Below are 18,141 nucleotides of genomic sequence, written 5' to 3'. Positions count from 1 at the left end.
TAAGATTAGAGTAACTACAAATTTCATAATCAGTTTTATGAATGTGCTTGCCGCTACTAAAGCATTTTAGTCAAGGCAGCTCGCTTGTTAGCCTCTGTCGTCTGTATGCTTGCTAATTTTGGAGACATTTTACTGGAAATGACGCCATACGTCCTAATTGTTTAATCCATTGGAATCAGTTGTGTTTTCAGCCTGAGGAAGGGAAAGAGCTGCATTCATACTGATAAACTCCTGGGGTACCTCGTGTCTGATTTCTATAGGAGTATCAGTGTACCATTTCGAATGTCTGCAGAATGTTGATTCTTCTTGTCTTCTTCCTTAGTTTTATAGCAGTTGCCGAGCTCAAAACCACCAAATCAGAAAATGGGGCAACTGAGAGTTTGTCCGACATGCTCCCTTAACAGCAGTCTCTAGGATGTATGATTGGTTGATGGTCGTTTAGGATGTGAAGTTGCAAAAGGTCAATTAGATTACCTGGCAACATTGCCCCATTGACAGATTTCTCTGCAGTGGCCTTTATTATTGTGTGTGACATTTGTGACTTTATCACTATGTCTCTACTGTATAACATCAGATATTGTTTTTAATCTACAGTATGTGTGTATTTAATATGTTAATATGTTTAATATTCAGGGCACGAAAGGCGAACCTTGGGAAGGAGGAAGGTCAGAGATTGTAAGTTAGGTTTGAGCAAAGTATTGTATTACATTAATATTTATAAAGTAAGATTTTTAATTGATCATAACCTGTGACAAAGACATGTTTACTTTGTTTTGTTTCTTTGTTTTCAGCTCTACGGCCCTCCAGGTCCTCCAGGGCCACAAGGACCAGCTGGCCCTGTAGTAAGAACAATATTTAATTGAACAAACTATAATAAGATTTGATGTGATAGATGAACAGTAACAAACAATACGATTGCTCACGCACAAGCAAATGACAGTTGTTCGTGTGCTTGTGTGAATGTTCTCCTTGTTACAATTATTTGACAAAGCTTTTTAATCATGGCCCTTTAAACTATAAAATAAAATGGAGATGATATTGCACCACTTTTCTCTATATTGTTACAGTGCCCAAAAGGCTTCAGATTGGCTCACTTTCACTCATTTAAGGCGTTTTCGCACTAGCGTCAGCCCAATGTAAAGAGCGGTCCACGGCAAGCACAAAATGGGAGGAGCCTCGTAACCTGACGTAGACGCTGTCAGGAAGTGAAAACCGGCAAGCATATTTACTATAGACACAAGCACAGATGCGTGTATTTTTAATTGTTGAACAAGAAAACAGCGACTTTTCCTATTTCAAGGAGTAGGGGGCATTATAATATCTGTGTAAAATGTTTTACTAGTTTAGGTGAAAAGGTGAATAGTTTTTTGGTGGTTCGTGAACTACATTTCCACAAAAACGCACGTCAAGGTACCATTTAGCTTAGCAAGAAGAGGTATGGGAGTATTTTTTACGATTGTCCCAGAGCTCACGAAACTTTAAAATAGCACATTTATCAACGTTTCCACAGCCGTGACTTACGTGTATCTGTATGCCGAAACAGCCCGATAGCACAGATATAAGTACGCCTGCTACCTTGCTATTGGATGCGTTGTTGACGTCAGAGTGGTGGTGCTCTGGAAATAGAGCAAGGCTCTATTATGGGCCCCGCTCCTCGGCGCAAATTCATTCAAACTCCCCGTTCCGCCGAAGACGGCCGTTCACCACTGACTTTCGCCGAGAAGTCCGCTCCTACATACACAATGAATGGATTGCCGTTGAACCCTTCACACTAGACTGCCGCTAGTTTGAAACGGCCTTTAAGCATGCATTCATATTGTGGTCAGTAGTGCTGCCAATTTCATAGGGAGCAATTTTAGGTTCAGTGTCCAAGCACATTTCAACCATGGTCAGTTAGAGCCCCCATCAAAACAGATGACCCACATTACCAAATGTGCCATGGCCACCCTAAAACTACTGAGTCTCTCACAGTGAACTATTCTCTTGGTTGTAAAAGTTATCGATTGACTCTTTAGACTTGTGAATTCTTTATACTTGAACATATACGAGTACTATCATAATCTATCTACAGATAAAAGTATTCATAATTGTTTTTCGTCATTTTTAGGGATCGCAAGGACCTTCAGGACCAAAGGTTAGTTAACTTTTATTTGAATTTACAAAAAAAATTATTGTATAATTACACCAGAATCTGGAAGTCTGGGTTTAATCGGAGACTATGAATTGCTCAGTCATCCAACTTGCACTCCACACACAGAACAATTGTCATGAGGGACCTGTGAAAGTATGGAAAGTGTGAATAATTGTTCACTAGCACCACCACACCCAAGCCCCCATGGACGGTCCATTCGGGGCGGTCCCGTTTATGCTCATCATGATTGTTTTCCTGGTATTATAGGGAGAGCCCGGCCAAGGCCTCAGGGGAGAAAAAGGAGCAACAGGTCAGAAGGGTGACAAGGGAGACAGAGGTCATCTTGGACTGCCTGTAAGTGCTCAATAATCTTCCAATGTTTTGACCATTAATTGAGTAGCGTGGGAGTGAAATTTGTTAACTTTTAACCATAAATGATTTACACGTAATTATGAATTCCGTTTAGATTAAACACAATGTATTTTTGTTACTACTGTATGTTGCATGGGAAGGTAAAAGCTACTACTTTATACTGTCATACTAAAATGAGAATGTGCTTGACTGATGGTGTTCTCAGGCAGCTATTATAATGTGATTTCATTCTTGTTTGGACTGTTTGATACCGGGATACGAAATTCCAATGCTGCTTTTGGATTTGGATGTCTTGACGGTTATACCTTGTACAATATGTCAAAAATCTTTCAAGGACCAGCCATGACTACGATGACAAGCGTATTCAAAGATTTCAATTCAACTACATTGTCTCACATGCATTAAATGAAGACTGTGAGGTTACCTTTTTTAAATTATCATTATTACATAATATTACTTGAACTTATTATACAGCTTTGGTTGTTTTATTATATACTCTAAATATAACTTATGTTTTTGACCAAAAACATTTTATGAGGAAATATATAATGGAAATGCAATATATTTAAGTACAACTCCTTGTAAGCACTACCGCCACGCCTACTTAACTCCCATTACACTTTTATTTGCCACCATCTGAATGTTTTGTTGAAGTCACTTGAGTCACAGCTTCATTCACACCCACCACCTCCCCAATCTGACTCCCCTCCCCACCTTTTTCCCATCCATGTTCCCCAACACCTCTGCTCTCTAACTGTGTACAACGCTATCCAGGGGGCTCATGGGTTAGACGGCAGACCAGGTCCTGTGGTGAGTGGCGCAAAAGTCATACTTCGGCCCCTTTCGCTCCTTCCGATGCGTTGCCTTCCTCCTCCACCCCTTGCTTGCTCGCTCTGATGTCTGCCATGTCTGCTTGTCTTGTTTGTCAGGCTTGCTTTACTGCCTCTTGTGCTTGTATTGTCTCGGAGTTAGCTGACAGAGCTTTAGTGAGCAAAAGGTCTGTTCAGAGTTGGGTTGGCAGGACTAAGCTGGTGTTAGTGAAATTTCGGATGCAACACAATGGCGACCACATAAATCTGCAGTATGTAGGTGAATGTATTAAACCGTTTCGGTTTTGCATGTTTGGTTCAGTTCACTTACGCACCGCTTCGGGTTTGTTTTATGTAGAGTTGTCCGATAATGGCTTTTTTAACCGATAACCGCTATCTCAATATTGCCCAACTCCAAATAGCCGATACCGATATCAAACCAATACTGATAAATGCGGTCCTGGACTTTATTAATTATGGCTAATTTTATTGTGATGCCCAATTGGATGCTTTAATAATGATAAATGTAACAACTGCAAGGTTTTCCAAATAAAAATTCTGTGAAAAATAAGAGAACAACTTTAATTGAAGTTATGCAGAAAAGTGCCTATATTTATTGTTGAAATCAAAATAGTGCAAACTTCAGTTTTTTTGGATCACGTGCAAGTGCAAGTAGAAGTGCCAATAAGGCACTTATTCTGTCCTCAATGTGTGTGTAGGTACACAAATCAACCTATAACGAACAAATCAGACTATAAAGAGAAGTCAGACACTGGAGTAAAGTTGTATTGTCTTTACTGTGGTCATCTTTCTCTTGACAAGAGCACTGATTCTTTTATGTAAAACTGAAAACAACAAAACATTGTGCCAGTAACATGAAATAAAGTCACAAAATACAGCAAAGTATACAGTACACCACGTACCAATTCGAATAGCAAGTGGTAGTACAGCGGGCAAGCAATGAAATAATGTAACCACATTTTACCACAAATGCAAACCAAACGAAATATACACATCTCAACTATATTACACAACGCTCATGAATATAAAACAATGGAAAAATATAACTTACAAGCGATGCTTGAATAGGGCACAAACAATGTGTTGAGATGGCAAGAACTGCTATTGTACACTTCCTGCAGACGTTAGCTGCATTTAGCACTATCTATTCGCAATGTTGTCGCTTGTGTAAACATGTGGTGATGTCAGCAGAAAGTGCTGAAACTTATCGCAACTAATTACACCTAAGGGCCAGCAGGGAGCGACAAAACAACAGAAACACACGCAGGCAATAAGTGGACATGACAGCACTGCCATATGAATATTGGGACAAAACACATCATGAAAAACTGATTTCGATATTATCCAATATCATTTTAAAATGTTTTCATCCGTCGATATTATCGTCTTCCCATAAATATCGGACAACTCTAGTTTAATGCAAATTTTTCCTCATTAAATTCATCATTAGCGCGAGGTAAGCGCTGCGTGCGGAATCGAAGTCCTGTGGGAGTTTTCACACAGACACCTTAACTGTTAATTCTTAAAATTGTTTTTATCTGTTTTTATTTTATGACTTCTGTTTATTTCAAATATCAACAAAAGGGTAACTTGCATTTATTTACACAAGTTTTATGTTTATTTTTTACTTACTTTCAATCCCAACTCAACAGTATTTTGTACAACAATGTTTAAACCAGCATTATTGAAAGAGAGAGGATGAGCATGTGGAGATGCCCATGCTGCATGTTGAGATGTTATACAATTCTTTTTGTACACCTTCCATCCGATACAACTGCCTATGGAATGACAGAAGGTTTTCCTCTTAAATTCTTACTGCTATTCAGACACAACCGCAGCTGTTGACATGTTATTCTTTTTCTTTACCTCTTAACAGTCTGGACAGCAGTTCAACAAGCTTACAGTATGTAAAAATTGTTTGGACTTAAAGTAACTTGAAAAGGTACTTGCTCCCTTCTTGATTTTTGTATGTGAGTGTGTTTTTCTTATATATATTCATTATATATTATTTATCATACACAAGTTATTCAAAGCAATTTTAATATCACACAACCCTCCAGTATGGCAGAGCTGAAATGATTCTGCAAAGAATAGTGGCCCAAAATGCCTCGCCAGCAGTGTGAGAGAATGTTGAATGTTTGATTTCAGTTTTTGCTGCTAAAGTGGCACAACTCGCTTTTTGGTTCAGAGGAAATTAGTCACAATGTGTCAGATAGGTTTGTGTTTTTTCCACTTAGTAAATAAAACCATCATTTTAAAACTGCATTTCATATATACCTAAGGGTTGTCTCAATGTCATATAAATATTGGTTTGAGTAAATGAAACCTTAGCGAGGGATGAATTTGCAAATAATACAGAAATCAGAAAGGGGGCAAATATTTATTCACAGCTCTTTAGTCCCACCCCGAGCGCAAATACATTTGGTTCAATATGTTCTACAAAAGCTTGTTGATGTGCTTATCAGAGATTTGTATGCAATCATCAATATACGCTGCCCAAAAATATTGTGCTTTTATTTTTTAAAGGGTCTGATTGGACCAGCAGGAGTAGCAGGGCCAGCAGGACCAAAGGGAGAGAGAGTGAGTTTCAAACATGACTTTAGATCTCTATTTCAGAGCACATAAAACAATATTTTATGTCATTACAGGGTGAGAATGGAGACGTAGGACTACCAGGACCAATTGGCCCGCAGGGCATTCCCGTAAGTCAGCTTCTTTCTATTTCTTAAAATGTTGATGATTATAACTTATAGCAACTATGATTTTAAGGTTTCCAAATCCAAAAGTACAGTGATCCCTCGTTTTTCGCAGTTAATGAACCAGAACCCCCCCTCACCAAAAGTGAAAAACCACAAAGTAGGATTTCCCCCCTTCACCCCAAAAATTCAAATTAAATACAAATGAAAAAAGATTGACGGATTTTATTTACATGTATTTACATACATTGTATATTTACAAATACTGTACAGTACGGTATTTAAATCTTGTGTATTTACACTAAATTACATTCACTTATAAGTTCACTCTAACTGGGAGACTATTTTGGTGGAGAACATCTTTCTGGGGTTCTTTCTTTTGAGAAAAACATGGTATATGGTAGCTGCTGTCTTTGCTTTTTCTTTTCCTACAAAATTCCCCTGTACAAGGGCATAACCCCTTCATCACGATTGCTCAACAGCTGGACTCATTCCTGCCATAATAGTGTGCCATATAACTTCTGCCCCCTTTGATCATGTGCAAAATTGTCACCTTTTCGCTGACGGCCATCATCTTGGACTCACTACAGGAAGCTTTCGCAAAGGCACAGCACTGCGGTGGCAGTGTAAGTGCTTAATGAATTGATAGAAAGTCGCCAATCTCCAACACAAAACTGTGAGCGTGAGAGTATGGCGTGGTAAAACTACTCTTAGAAGGTACTGAAATAAATCTCATGGAGTAAGAGTACTGCATTACTACCCACCTCTGGTGGATCTTGATTAGCTTAATAACAAATCCACTCTCGTTGGTGCTTTCATTTGTCAATCTTGAAACAGGAACCAATCACGCGCCTTGTATGAGTGCCTGTGGGTATGTACAAAGCCCCTGAGTCATGTTTGGCATGCCGCGAAACCTTCTCTCTCTCACTTAAACATGAAAAAACACATATATTTTTTAATCTTTTGATGAATTCTTTTTAAAACCCCGTGATGCACTGAATCAGCAAAATGTGAACTACGACGTAGCGAGGGATCACTGTGTATATTAACAATTACACAATTAGATGATGAATGTTGGCCTTCTGAAAAGTATGGTTGTTAATAGGCAACCATAGAATTTCTAAGATGCATGGGAAAATGCATTATTGACCGAGAAACAATTACAAGCGGTACTGTTCATCGCCATGCATAAAATAGACAAATAATCAATGGTTATGAGTCCAATGGACAGAATACAGTATATATTACTTGGACAAGTTCTCTGTTTCTATATTAATATTATTGTTTTTTAAGTTTTGGTTTGGTTTTCTCCCTCTCTCAGGGCCTTGTTGGATCACAAGGACTCAAAGGGAATCGGGTATGAAATAAACATATTTGTGGTTATGAAAATTTTGGAACGAGTGCATAAATTCCACTAAGTAAGTCTTGTAATATTTTCACTGATAACGAAACACTTTAAATCTTTGAAAGGCATGTTTCAACACTGTCAGTGGCTCCTTGTGTTAGTTTTGTAAAGGGACCTTTTATGTTCAATTACAGTGAGCAAAAAGTAAAGCATTCTTGAATAGGAGACTTGGCATCCTCAGTTTCCACACAAACACACACAAAAATATATTTCTGTATACTGGGAGACAGTATACAGTTTTCAAATATTCTCTAAAATGGGGATTCAAGCAGTATACTAGTATTTCTTTTTTTAAAAGAAGATCCCATTTTGCAAGTTTGATTATTTTTGCTGCCACTAAACTGAGTTGTGACTGCTTCAAAGACTTACAAGTAGGTTAAGATGTGACTATCCAAAAGTTAAACACTAATCAGATAGTTTGCTTTGATTAGGTGTAGTTATGAATAATGCTTGTCAAAAAAGATGCGCTTGATCAAAATTAACGGCAGGGACAGTGATACAGTATCATGACCTTGGAGAATACCTTCCCTGCCTGTGTGATCTAAATACAGTTCACACTTCAATTTTGAAAAGGAACATTCAATCTTTAGATACAATGCCATCTTCCTGATTGCAGATTTTTTTAGGCCATATTCATTATACAGTATTTTTCAGATTATAAAGACAATTTTATCTGAAAGGACAAAACCAAGTACTGGTAGAGACAAAAGGCAACTTCTTGATTATTATATATTATACTATTGGGATATTTTCAAATAATTTATTAAAGCCTAACTACTTTGGCATTCAGTTGAAAAAGTATTTGGCGCTTCTTGTTGAATAATGAAGTACAGTATTTTTCGGACTATAAATCCTACCCAAGTAGAAGTCGCACCAGGCAAAGAATGAACAAGGAAGAGGGAAAAAACATTTATGAGTGGCACTTAAGTATAAGTCGCGTTTCCACAGGGAATTGTTTTATTTTAGCAAAATCCAAGAACAAACATTGTATATTAAAATAATAATCATAAAATGGAGAACAACAGGCTAAATAGGCATCTATTAGCATCATATATAGTGGTACCTCTACATACGACTTTAATTCGTTCCAGGACCTGGTTTGTAAGTCGAAATGGTTGTATGTCGAGCCGGATTTTCTCATAAGAATATATTATAAATCGATTAATTTGTTCCACAGCTCAAAAACCTACGCTGAATCCTTAATAAATACTGCTGGTACAATTACAAATAGCAATACACATAGCAAAACAAATTAATTATAAATACAAATCGGAATAATAATAACATGATAATAATAATAATAATGTAAAGAATCGGGTTCTAATGTGGCGGTTGTGTTTTGCATGCTGTTACTGAACGCACCGTGTGACTGAAGTGTGGTAAACTGAGAAGTTTTAACTTTTTTTTTCATGTTGTTGTTGGCGTCGGCTACGGCGGACAGTAGCAGTGTTTTGTTGCATGAGTTCCAAAATAAATTATCAAAAACCTGACAAAGCTGGCGACTTTCTTGCCGATGTTACAATAATAATAATAAATCAGAAATAAAAAAGTCTTTTTATTGTCATCTTAACTTATAGAGACTGGCGAACGGAGGTCAGCATAGACCGGGTCAAATTGTCTAGCCGGTTCGCTCACACGCACACTACGCTCAAATTTTTCTATCAATTCCTTCTTAATTAAAATGGTAAGCGTCACCTTTTGCCGTTTTTCAACACCTGCACTATCCTTCTTGGGACCCATGTTGGTTTCTCTCACGAGAAAATCCGCCTTGTCTACGTCTTGCGGGAAAACAATGAAATTACGACGCTGTCATTAATCATCGTATTTCGAGCATGTCATCATATTTCGAGACAAATGTCGAGTCAAATTTTACATCAGATGTCAAAAGGATCATGTGTTGAGGTACCACCAAGTTTTTCTGATAACGAGCATAAGCAACAGGCTATCAAAGTGAAAAAAATTAACATAGAAGTCGCAGCCCCAGCCAAACTGAAAAAAGCGCTTAAAAGACTTATTATCCAGAAAATATGGTAACTGTCATTAAACCCAGTTTCTGAAAAGCTAAATTCAGTGTCATAGTTTCACTCTCCTAACATCATTTTTTTTGAATTACTAAATAACTTAAATAGTAGAGACAAAATAAAGTAGACTCAAGGATCTAAAGAAAACATGTCATGCCACGATTAAAAAAAAATGCAAGACACAATGAGAAATTCTATGGCTTTGGAACACAAGTGCATCCACAAACGGAGAAAACTGGGATCATTGATGTACTTTTAGCTACCCAACATTACACCATTACTGTTTTAGATCATTCAATGCAAAAACATCCTTTGAAAGGGTTTGCAACAGTCGCACAGAAATTATCTAACTGTCATACGTCAAAATTTCGAAGCTTTTACAATGAAATATATCAAACATTCCAAATGGAAAGAATGGCTGAAATTGAAAGTCAAACCTCTTAACAATGTTGGATAGTCTCCTAATTTTTATTGTCATTACAGGTGACCTAATAATTGTTGTTTGTAGTTTGTGATAGATTAGACTAGATTTAAAATGGTGCTTTGTATGTTTCTTGACCTTGAAGTGAGACATATGTGTTTTTTAAGTTTGTTGAACTTTGCTTTTAATCTACATTGATTGAGCAAAATAATGTGATTTATTTATTTATTTATTTATTTATTCATCATGTATAAGATGGATGCTTTACCCTATTTCAAAAATAATGTTCCTGTTCCTTCCTATTAACATGGTCCTTGTTTAATATCTCCACTCCCATCAATCAATTTTTCACATTTCATAGGCTTTTTCAACACATTCAACTGACACCCATGGAAAAAAAAACTGAATGTAATTCAAATGAGAATTATTGACACAGTGAATGAAGAACAATGCAAATAATTCCAAATTCCACCACCAAGTTGAAAGTGTTGAAGATAAAGCTATGGAGGTGTTTTTACTCTTGTCCTATCTTCCTTTGTATCCACAGGTCTTCCTTTCCCCTTTTTCCTTCCCTCCACCTTGCCCCATGGCTCTTTTTCTCGCAAGGGTTGCCCTCTCTCCCTCTCACAAACCATGGCCTCCTGCTCCTCCCGCGCCTGCATTCTAATTAAAGTCCTGGGTTAATATTCCTCCTCTTACAATTCCTTTTACCTATTCCTTCTTAACAGTACATTTACCATGCTCATAAACAGAGGTGGGTAGTAACCCGTGAGATTGACTCCGTTACATTTACGTAATGTTTTGATAAAAACATACTGAGTAGTTTTACCATGCTAGTAGAAACTCTCCCACTTTTTATTTGACACTGATAGACCACGAAAAAACAGACATTTGATCATTTTCATTTCATGGTAGAAAATAAGTTTTCTCCACTAGAGAGCACTAATTCTTGGGACAGGTGATGTTTAATTTCTGTAGATTTTTCTATTCAGAATTTGATTATTTTTGTGAATTTTTTGGCCTAAAATGGTCATATAGTATAATAATATGATGTTGTGATGTTAAAAAAATATATACTATTTGTTTACTTTTTACTTTGACTTGAGTAGCTACATTACAGTTGTTACATTTATTTTTCTTCTTCATATTAGATTTTCCTTTATTTTTTTCCTGAGATGCCCACAGTGGCTTTACCAGTAGCACTAATGAGATGTCAAAACAATAATCACATTACTCAATTATACAAATCAGATGTAACAATACAGTCACATGACCACACACAAGTTTGTAGTGTGAAGTCCTATGATCACACCGGCCTGTTCAATCACATGACATTTTGAAAGCATAAATTTGCCGTGGAGCGCTGCTGCCGACATTACTTGAAAGTGCAGATTTCAACCCTTCTCCCAGTTTTTATTTGGCACCGATAGAGGACAGAAAACCTGACATATGATCATTTTAAAATTGGTAGGATATATGTTTTCTCCACAAGAAGGCACTCATTCTCTTTGGACAGGTAATGTTTCCATTTCTTAAATTTTTATAGTCAGAATTTGATCATTTGTATGTTTTTTAGGTCTAATATGGTGATGTAATAGATTTTATTACAGTTACATAATAGTTCATATAGATGATATTGTGCTGAGAAAAAAATATACAATAACAAGTATTTTTTTTTCAATGAATTACTTTTTTATTTATACTTGAGTATATTGTCTGGTTGACTTTTACTTGAGTAATATTATTTTGAAGTACCACTACTCTTACTTGAGTAAAACCTTTGGCTACTCTACCCACCTCTGCTCATGAATCAACCCTTGACTCCTTCCCCTATTCTCCCAAAATCGCTAGCAAATCTCTCCCATCATTGCATGCTTCTTAAATTTTTATGTTTTTATTATTTTTAAGTAAAAAGTTTCAAAGTAAACCTCCCAGCTCTGAAAAAAAAATACATAAGATGTGTGATTCCGTTCCTACATGTTTTCGTTTCATGTTGTGTTCATTACGTCAGGATTTGCGTGTTTAAAGAATGGAAGCAGTTTATGATGTTAAAGGTGTCATAATTAAAACTAAAACACTTTAGTCTAATTCCTCTCTGTGCGTGGCATTTTTTTTTATATCAAAGTCACATGGTTACTTTGAACTACAAAAATCGTATCACCTCCAACTGAACTATCCGAGTAGTTAAGTCATATCATACCAATAAAACATTGTATGAAAATTTCCTTGAGGCCAAATTTGTTTAAGAAAAAAAAAAGAAAAGTGTCTTTCTTGTGCTGCGTTGTTACATATTGTTCGCCATTGTGCAAGCATTCAAACATCATATTTCAGTCACAAATAAACTGAGGTATCCATATGTAATGCATAATCATTTTTTTTTTACAAGACTCCTTCAATTGGTGAGCAAGTCTTTCGTTCATACAAAAAAAAAGTATGCTAAATTAGCAATAGTGGATGAAGTACGCAAGTAAAAGTACAGATACACGGGCAGTAAAATACTGTACTTAAGTAAAAGTACAAGTACCAAAGAAAATATTTACGCAAGTAAAAGTACAAAAGTACTATCTCCCGATTCAAATATATAACTGTATACATAGATACAGAGATCTGAGCCAATATTCAAAGAACCAGAAAATTCATTGACTGCTCAATTTTATTTAAAACTATGCAGAATATAAACAATAAGCAATAAAGTTGACTGCACTGTAAACAGAAGCTGAGCAAACTAAAAAAAAAAAAAAAAAACTCCTTTACTTAACTTATCAGGTGCATACCCTACAATACAAGAGAGTGCAGCACCCATCTGAATGCGCGTTGCTCTGACTGTTGGCTTTTATTGGTCAATATCTTGTTCACCTGCCTAATCTTGCTTGTACTTTGTTGCTGCCTCTAGTGCTCAATTAAGGTATAGTTGAACAGGGCATATCGATGGCACCAGAGGCATGAAAACCAAACTATCAAATCACAATGACAGAGAGAGAGAGAAAAAAAAAAAGTAATGTGTAACGCAGGCGACAATTTGAAAAGTAGTGGAGTAAAAGGTACAGATACTGTACATGCTGTAAAATGGAGTGAAGTAAAGCTAAAACGTACCACTTCATATTTGTACTCAAGTAAAGCACAGATACACAAAAAATGTACATAAAAAAATAAGACGAATCAAAAACATTTTCCTTCACTAACTGCAGTATAAACGTTTACAGAATTTTGAAGGCAACTGACCTTTTGCAAACTCCCGCCTCCTAAACAGCAATCTACCAATCATACGTCCTAGAGACAGTTATTAAGGGATCACGATCTGACAAATTCTTGGATGCCCCATTGGCTAATTGATGTATTTGGTGGTTCAACAAGCAGCAGACGTCCGAAATGGTGAAGCAATGCACCTATGGAATATCTAAGTCGGAGAAGAGGTAGGGCTACCCCAGAAGTATATCGGTATGATGAATGCAGTTCTTTCCCTTCTAGAAGAAATACGGCATCACTCTCATCTAAATGTTTCCAAAATAAACAAGCAAAACATAAGTGTTCTCTTAAGGAAAAATTAAGCTAACACCAGAGGCTAACTAGCAAGCTGTCTTGCTTAAAATGCTTTAGTAGAGGCAAGAATATTCATAAAACTGGATATCAAAATTGTACTGTTATCGAATATTATGTCTTACTATGATGTCATCGCTATAATGTTTAAGTATAGCTGGCATCAGCTAAAGTTAGGTAACTTAATGTCTTCATTTGCTGTCCGTTCTATGAGTGCGCTTTGCTGTTGAACCTGTATACTTTTACCTTGATATGATAGCTTGCTATGGTTTCAAAATAACCCTACCCTGCATATTGTAAATCCTTTTGCCTCAATGTGTAGGATGTTGGACTGGTATTTCTCCAAAATAAATCAATTTAAAACACTCTGTTATATGTCTGCCTGATATGGCTTACGTCATTGGGGTGATGAAGCTTGTCGGCTTAGAAACTGTAACTAAGAAGGTGGAGCTTTAGCAAAAGGTCAGTTCCCTCAAACACACCAAAACCTGGCAAAGGTATTCCATTCCTAACTCGCCAACTAACCTCTGCACTGAGTTCACCCTTTCCCTTAATTTCTTGCAATCGAAAAAAAACCTCCCATCGCTTTAAACGAACAAAAGTATTTCTAATTTTAAATGAATACCACATACAGTAGGTTAAAATAGCAGAATCAAAATTTTCACCACAAAGGAGGACTAAAGTTTGTCATTGTTTTAATACACTGTTGTTTGCAGGGAGAGAGGGGCAAGAAAGGCAACAGGGGGGCCAAAGGGGATAAGGGAGACCAAGGAGCACCTGGATTAGATGCCCCATGTCCGTTGGTATGTCAGTAATCTGTGTATAACTAAGAGCTAAAACAAAGGGTCTCCCCAGACAAAATCTTTTTTTGGGCTCTGGTTTTCAGTCATTCTAAACAACCTCAGGTCTCTTTTCTTTCCCTAGGTAAATGACTGATGGGAATAATTCTTGATATGAGTAACATCATATTGTATGGGTTTATAAACCTCCTTTATTGGGCTTTACAAGACATGCTAACTCACTGTATATCTTATATATCTATATATCCTGATCTAATTCAGTGTCAGCACATTGCTAAATGTGTGATCATACAGTATATAACTGCAAACCATAAAGAAATTGTCAAACAATCTCAAAACAGTTTGTCTTGTTCCCTTTAAAATGAATATGTCAACATGAACGGTCTCATTTCAATGAATTCTGTTCCTGTCAGTCCGGGTTGCCTGCATGTTGAGGTAAACCTGCACCAAGTTGCTCAATGGACAGAGGAGTGAATCCGAGTGCCCCAAACAGCGAAGAATTTAAACGCTGAGTTACTGTGGTGTAGGCTACAAAGCTGGTTTTTCAATGGATGATTTCACAAACAGGGTTTCCGAGGCTTTAAAGGAGAGAAAGGTGAACCGGGCTTGCCAGGCCTGGATGGGCTGGATGCCCCTTGTCCTGTGGTATGGTGCTCTCTCTTTCCTCCCCAGCATGCACTTAGCTACTATTAATATTCAATAGTACCATAAATTGACAAGCCTACGCTTTATTAAATTTTACATTGCAAGTTTGCATGATATTATCAATCTTACTCAAGCGGATAATTATTGGCTTAAATCTGTGACATGTTCCACTGACCATCTAATGTATGAGGGAATTAATTTTACCTGAAGAAGGTTCAACAATGTGTTTTTTCTTTATTAACTCTTTACAATTAATATTGACTGACACATAGCAAACTTTCATTATAATTCATCAACTCTACTGTCAGAATTTTATATAACGATAACTAATCCGTGTTACTCTTTCATATCTTGCATGGAGCACCAATTCTTGTAGGCAACCTTACCACAGGTTGTGCAAAATGCAGCTAAAACTGGTTGAACTCATTGCACAAATTATAGGATTTTTTTTTCAGTTATTTTTTAATCTAGTTTGTATTTGTTTTTACTGCTACTCTTGACTTTGCAGAGACTCAGCAAGTAAATATTTTCCTAACCTAGGTTCGATCTACCCCAGGGTCTCGATGAGTAAGTTTAAGGGGTTTGGCGAAGTTAAGACACGCAGGACCCTATTTTTGAACGCTGACTCAGTCTAGGCAAAGTGGTGTTTGAGACCAGGTTTGGGGGCACTTTACAGGCAATTTTCATTTCTTTCAACTGCTGGTTCTCAATCAGAGGAGAAACAGGTTTGCTTAGTGGAAGGTTGACTCCCACTGGGTATGAGGAAGTACAGCAGATCTACAGCCAGTGTGGACTCAAATTTGGACCTGTTTAAAAACATGCTTTCAAAGTGTGAAGAAATTTAAACAGGAATTAGCGTAGATATTAGCTTTTTCGATTGGATATATCAGTTTTGAATTTGAAAAAAAAATTCCCAATTGTTCTGTAAATGCACATGTGAAACTCGTGGGGTTCGGTACATTTGGCAAGGTTAAAAACCACTGCATTAGGGCGATTAAATGAATAATTAAAGTACAATACTTACATATGGCTCCTTTAAAAAGTAAACATTGGAAACTGCGAACACAGTGTATACACTGTATAAAGTCTTAACACCAATGTTCAAATACACGGAGAGTGAAGAGACAGTGTCGAGCAAGTATGCACTGATTTGCTGTTCAGAACAATCAACAGTGTTCGTACGTTGGTCAAGATGACGTATTTTGCAAGCAAAGCTCGGCAAAAGTTTAGGTTTAAAAAAAAAAAAAAAAAAATGTCGTGGTGCATCCTTTAAAGCAAAGGTCTCCAAACCGGTCCTCAAGGGCCGCTGTGGGTCCTGTTTTTTGTTCCTACCAATCGAACACAGACATTTTAACAGGATTTATGCAGGTCATTAAAAAGCATTAAAAGTCATTAAATGGATTTTGTCAAAATTCAGACTTGAAAAACCATGAAAAAGCATTAAACTAAACTTTTGCGGCATTCAAATTATGTAAAACTGACGGTTAAAAAAACACTTTTTTTACATTATTTGAGTTGTCTGATACTATCGGGTCGCCGGGATAAGAGAACATAAGATAATTACCGGATAATATCGGCCAATAAACGCATTTGAAAATGATATCAGATAATATCGACATCGGTTTTTCATTATCGATTTTGGGCCAAAATGCATTCAAAGCAAATGTAGAAGCCGTCTGCCTTTGTATAAGGGCTGGTCACAGCTTAGAACAGCAGTTATGCTGGTTGATCATTAGATGTCTCCAAACTAAGATAATTGGGATTTGTTATGTGAGTAGACTATTTGCATTCATGGAGCAAAAGTGAAATGAACAATAAATGATTTAAAAATAATATATTATAGATATATACTGTATATATACAGTATATTATACCTCATTCACTTTACTGAAGCTGTGTGCATTTGTTGTTATTTTGAGGCGGAAACACTGTGTGAGCTGTATGTGATATGGCAGTGCCTTATCGGCACTTTGCACTTGATCCAAAAAACTGATGTTTGCACTATTTTTAATTTCAACACTAAATATAGTAGTGCAATATAGGCATTTTTTACTGAACTTCAGTTGAAGTTGTTCTCTTATTTTTCACAGAATGCTTATTGGAGAACTTTGAAGTTGTTATATTTGTCATTGCTAAGGTATCCAATGGGGAATCACAGTGCAATTAGCCATACTATGTTAAGTCCACGACCGCATATATTGGTATCGGTTTGATATCTGTATCGCATTTTTGGAGTTGGACATTATCGGGTTATGGGTTAAAAAGTCATTATCAGACAACTCTACTTATAATTTGTGTGTGTGAAACTATCTGCATTTGGGCATGGGCATTAAATTAGTTGAAAGTGGCCTTGAAAGTGGCATTAAAAACCATTAAATGAGATTTGCTGATCCTGTAGAAACCCTGGTTTAGCCAATGAAGTTTCTGCTTAAACAAGCAGCAATCAACTGCAATCAACAGATTACACTTGTGAGACACCAGATTGGTGCAAAGGTGTCATCTTGTTTTGCTGGTATGAAATCCTGCACCCACTGCGACCCTATGTGGAATAGTTTCGTTTGGAGACCCCTGCTTTAAAGTGTGTACATCACTCATAAACCAAATTTAACTAGCATGCTGGCACACGGAATCATGTTCAGCCAATGATTTATACTGAATATCTACTAAATACCGTAATTTTCAGACTATAACACGCCATGTTTTCCTTCATTTTATATCCTGTGGCTTATAGTCCAGTGTGGCTTTTTTGTTGATTTATTTGGGTTAATAGGTAACACTTTATTTGACACCGGCGTCATAAGACTGTCATAAGACCGTCATAATTATGACATCATGGGCTTCACTGAATGCTTATGGCAGATGGCATTAAGTGTCATCCGGCAAATTATGTCACTAACTCCATTTATGTCCAGTTTGGATCTTTTACTTCCTTTCAAAAGTAAGATAATTTGCCAGATAACTATAAATGACACCTGTTATAAGCATTCATTAATGCTCGTGACAGTGTCATATCGTAATTATGATTGTCAAATGCCAGACTTATGGCGCCACTGTCAAATAAAGTGTTACCAAATACCATAACTAGCAATTAATGAAAACAACTGGAACAGTAACTGAAGAAATAATTAGGACAGATCATGAATTTTCATTGGTATTTACAACTGTAGCACTATAAGGCATGCTAGGAGGCATGCTGGACGACAACATTGTTGACAGCAGGTGGCAGCAGAGGTTGACTGTCTCCACCATGGCAGCAGTGATGGCCAGCTTCTTGAAGCAATGT

At 36.8% G+C, this 18,141-nt stretch overlaps 1 protein-coding gene across 8 annotated transcripts in view; it reads left to right on the top strand.

Annotated features, from left to right (window-relative positions):
* LOC130922864 (collagen alpha-1(XIII) chain-like) overlaps positions 1–18,141 on the top strand; it is a 70,721-nt gene that overhangs the window by 41,097 nt on the left and 11,483 nt on the right. For 6 of the 8 annotated variants that reach the window (XM_057848084.1, XM_057848083.1, XM_057848082.1 and 3 more), the window contains 9 exons: positions 634–675; positions 792–842; positions 2,108–2,134; positions 2,399–2,485; positions 3,278–3,313; positions 5,860–5,913; positions 5,982–6,035; positions 7,351–7,386; positions 14,130–14,216. In XM_057848084.1, coding sequence (XP_057704067.1) covers positions 634–675; positions 792–842; positions 2,108–2,134; positions 2,399–2,485; positions 3,278–3,313; positions 5,860–5,913; positions 5,982–6,035; positions 7,351–7,386; positions 14,130–14,216 — 474 coding nt within the window. Of the gene's footprint in view, positions 1–633; positions 676–791; positions 843–2,107; positions 2,135–2,398; positions 2,486–3,277; positions 3,314–5,859; positions 5,914–5,981; positions 6,036–7,350; positions 7,387–14,129; positions 14,217–14,780; positions 14,859–18,141 lie in introns of all 8 variants that reach the window. The other 2 variants (XM_057848085.1, XM_057848088.1) reach the window with 2 other exon arrangements.

The sequence above is a fragment of the Corythoichthys intestinalis genome, chromosome 10 (assembly GCF_030265065.1).
Source record: "Corythoichthys intestinalis isolate RoL2023-P3 chromosome 10, ASM3026506v1, whole genome shotgun sequence".
Taxonomy (NCBI): Eukaryota; Metazoa; Chordata; class Actinopteri; order Syngnathiformes; family Syngnathidae; genus Corythoichthys; species Corythoichthys intestinalis.
The sequence above is the reverse complement of the archived record's forward strand: the minus strand, read 5'-3'. Positions and strand labels throughout refer to the sequence as shown.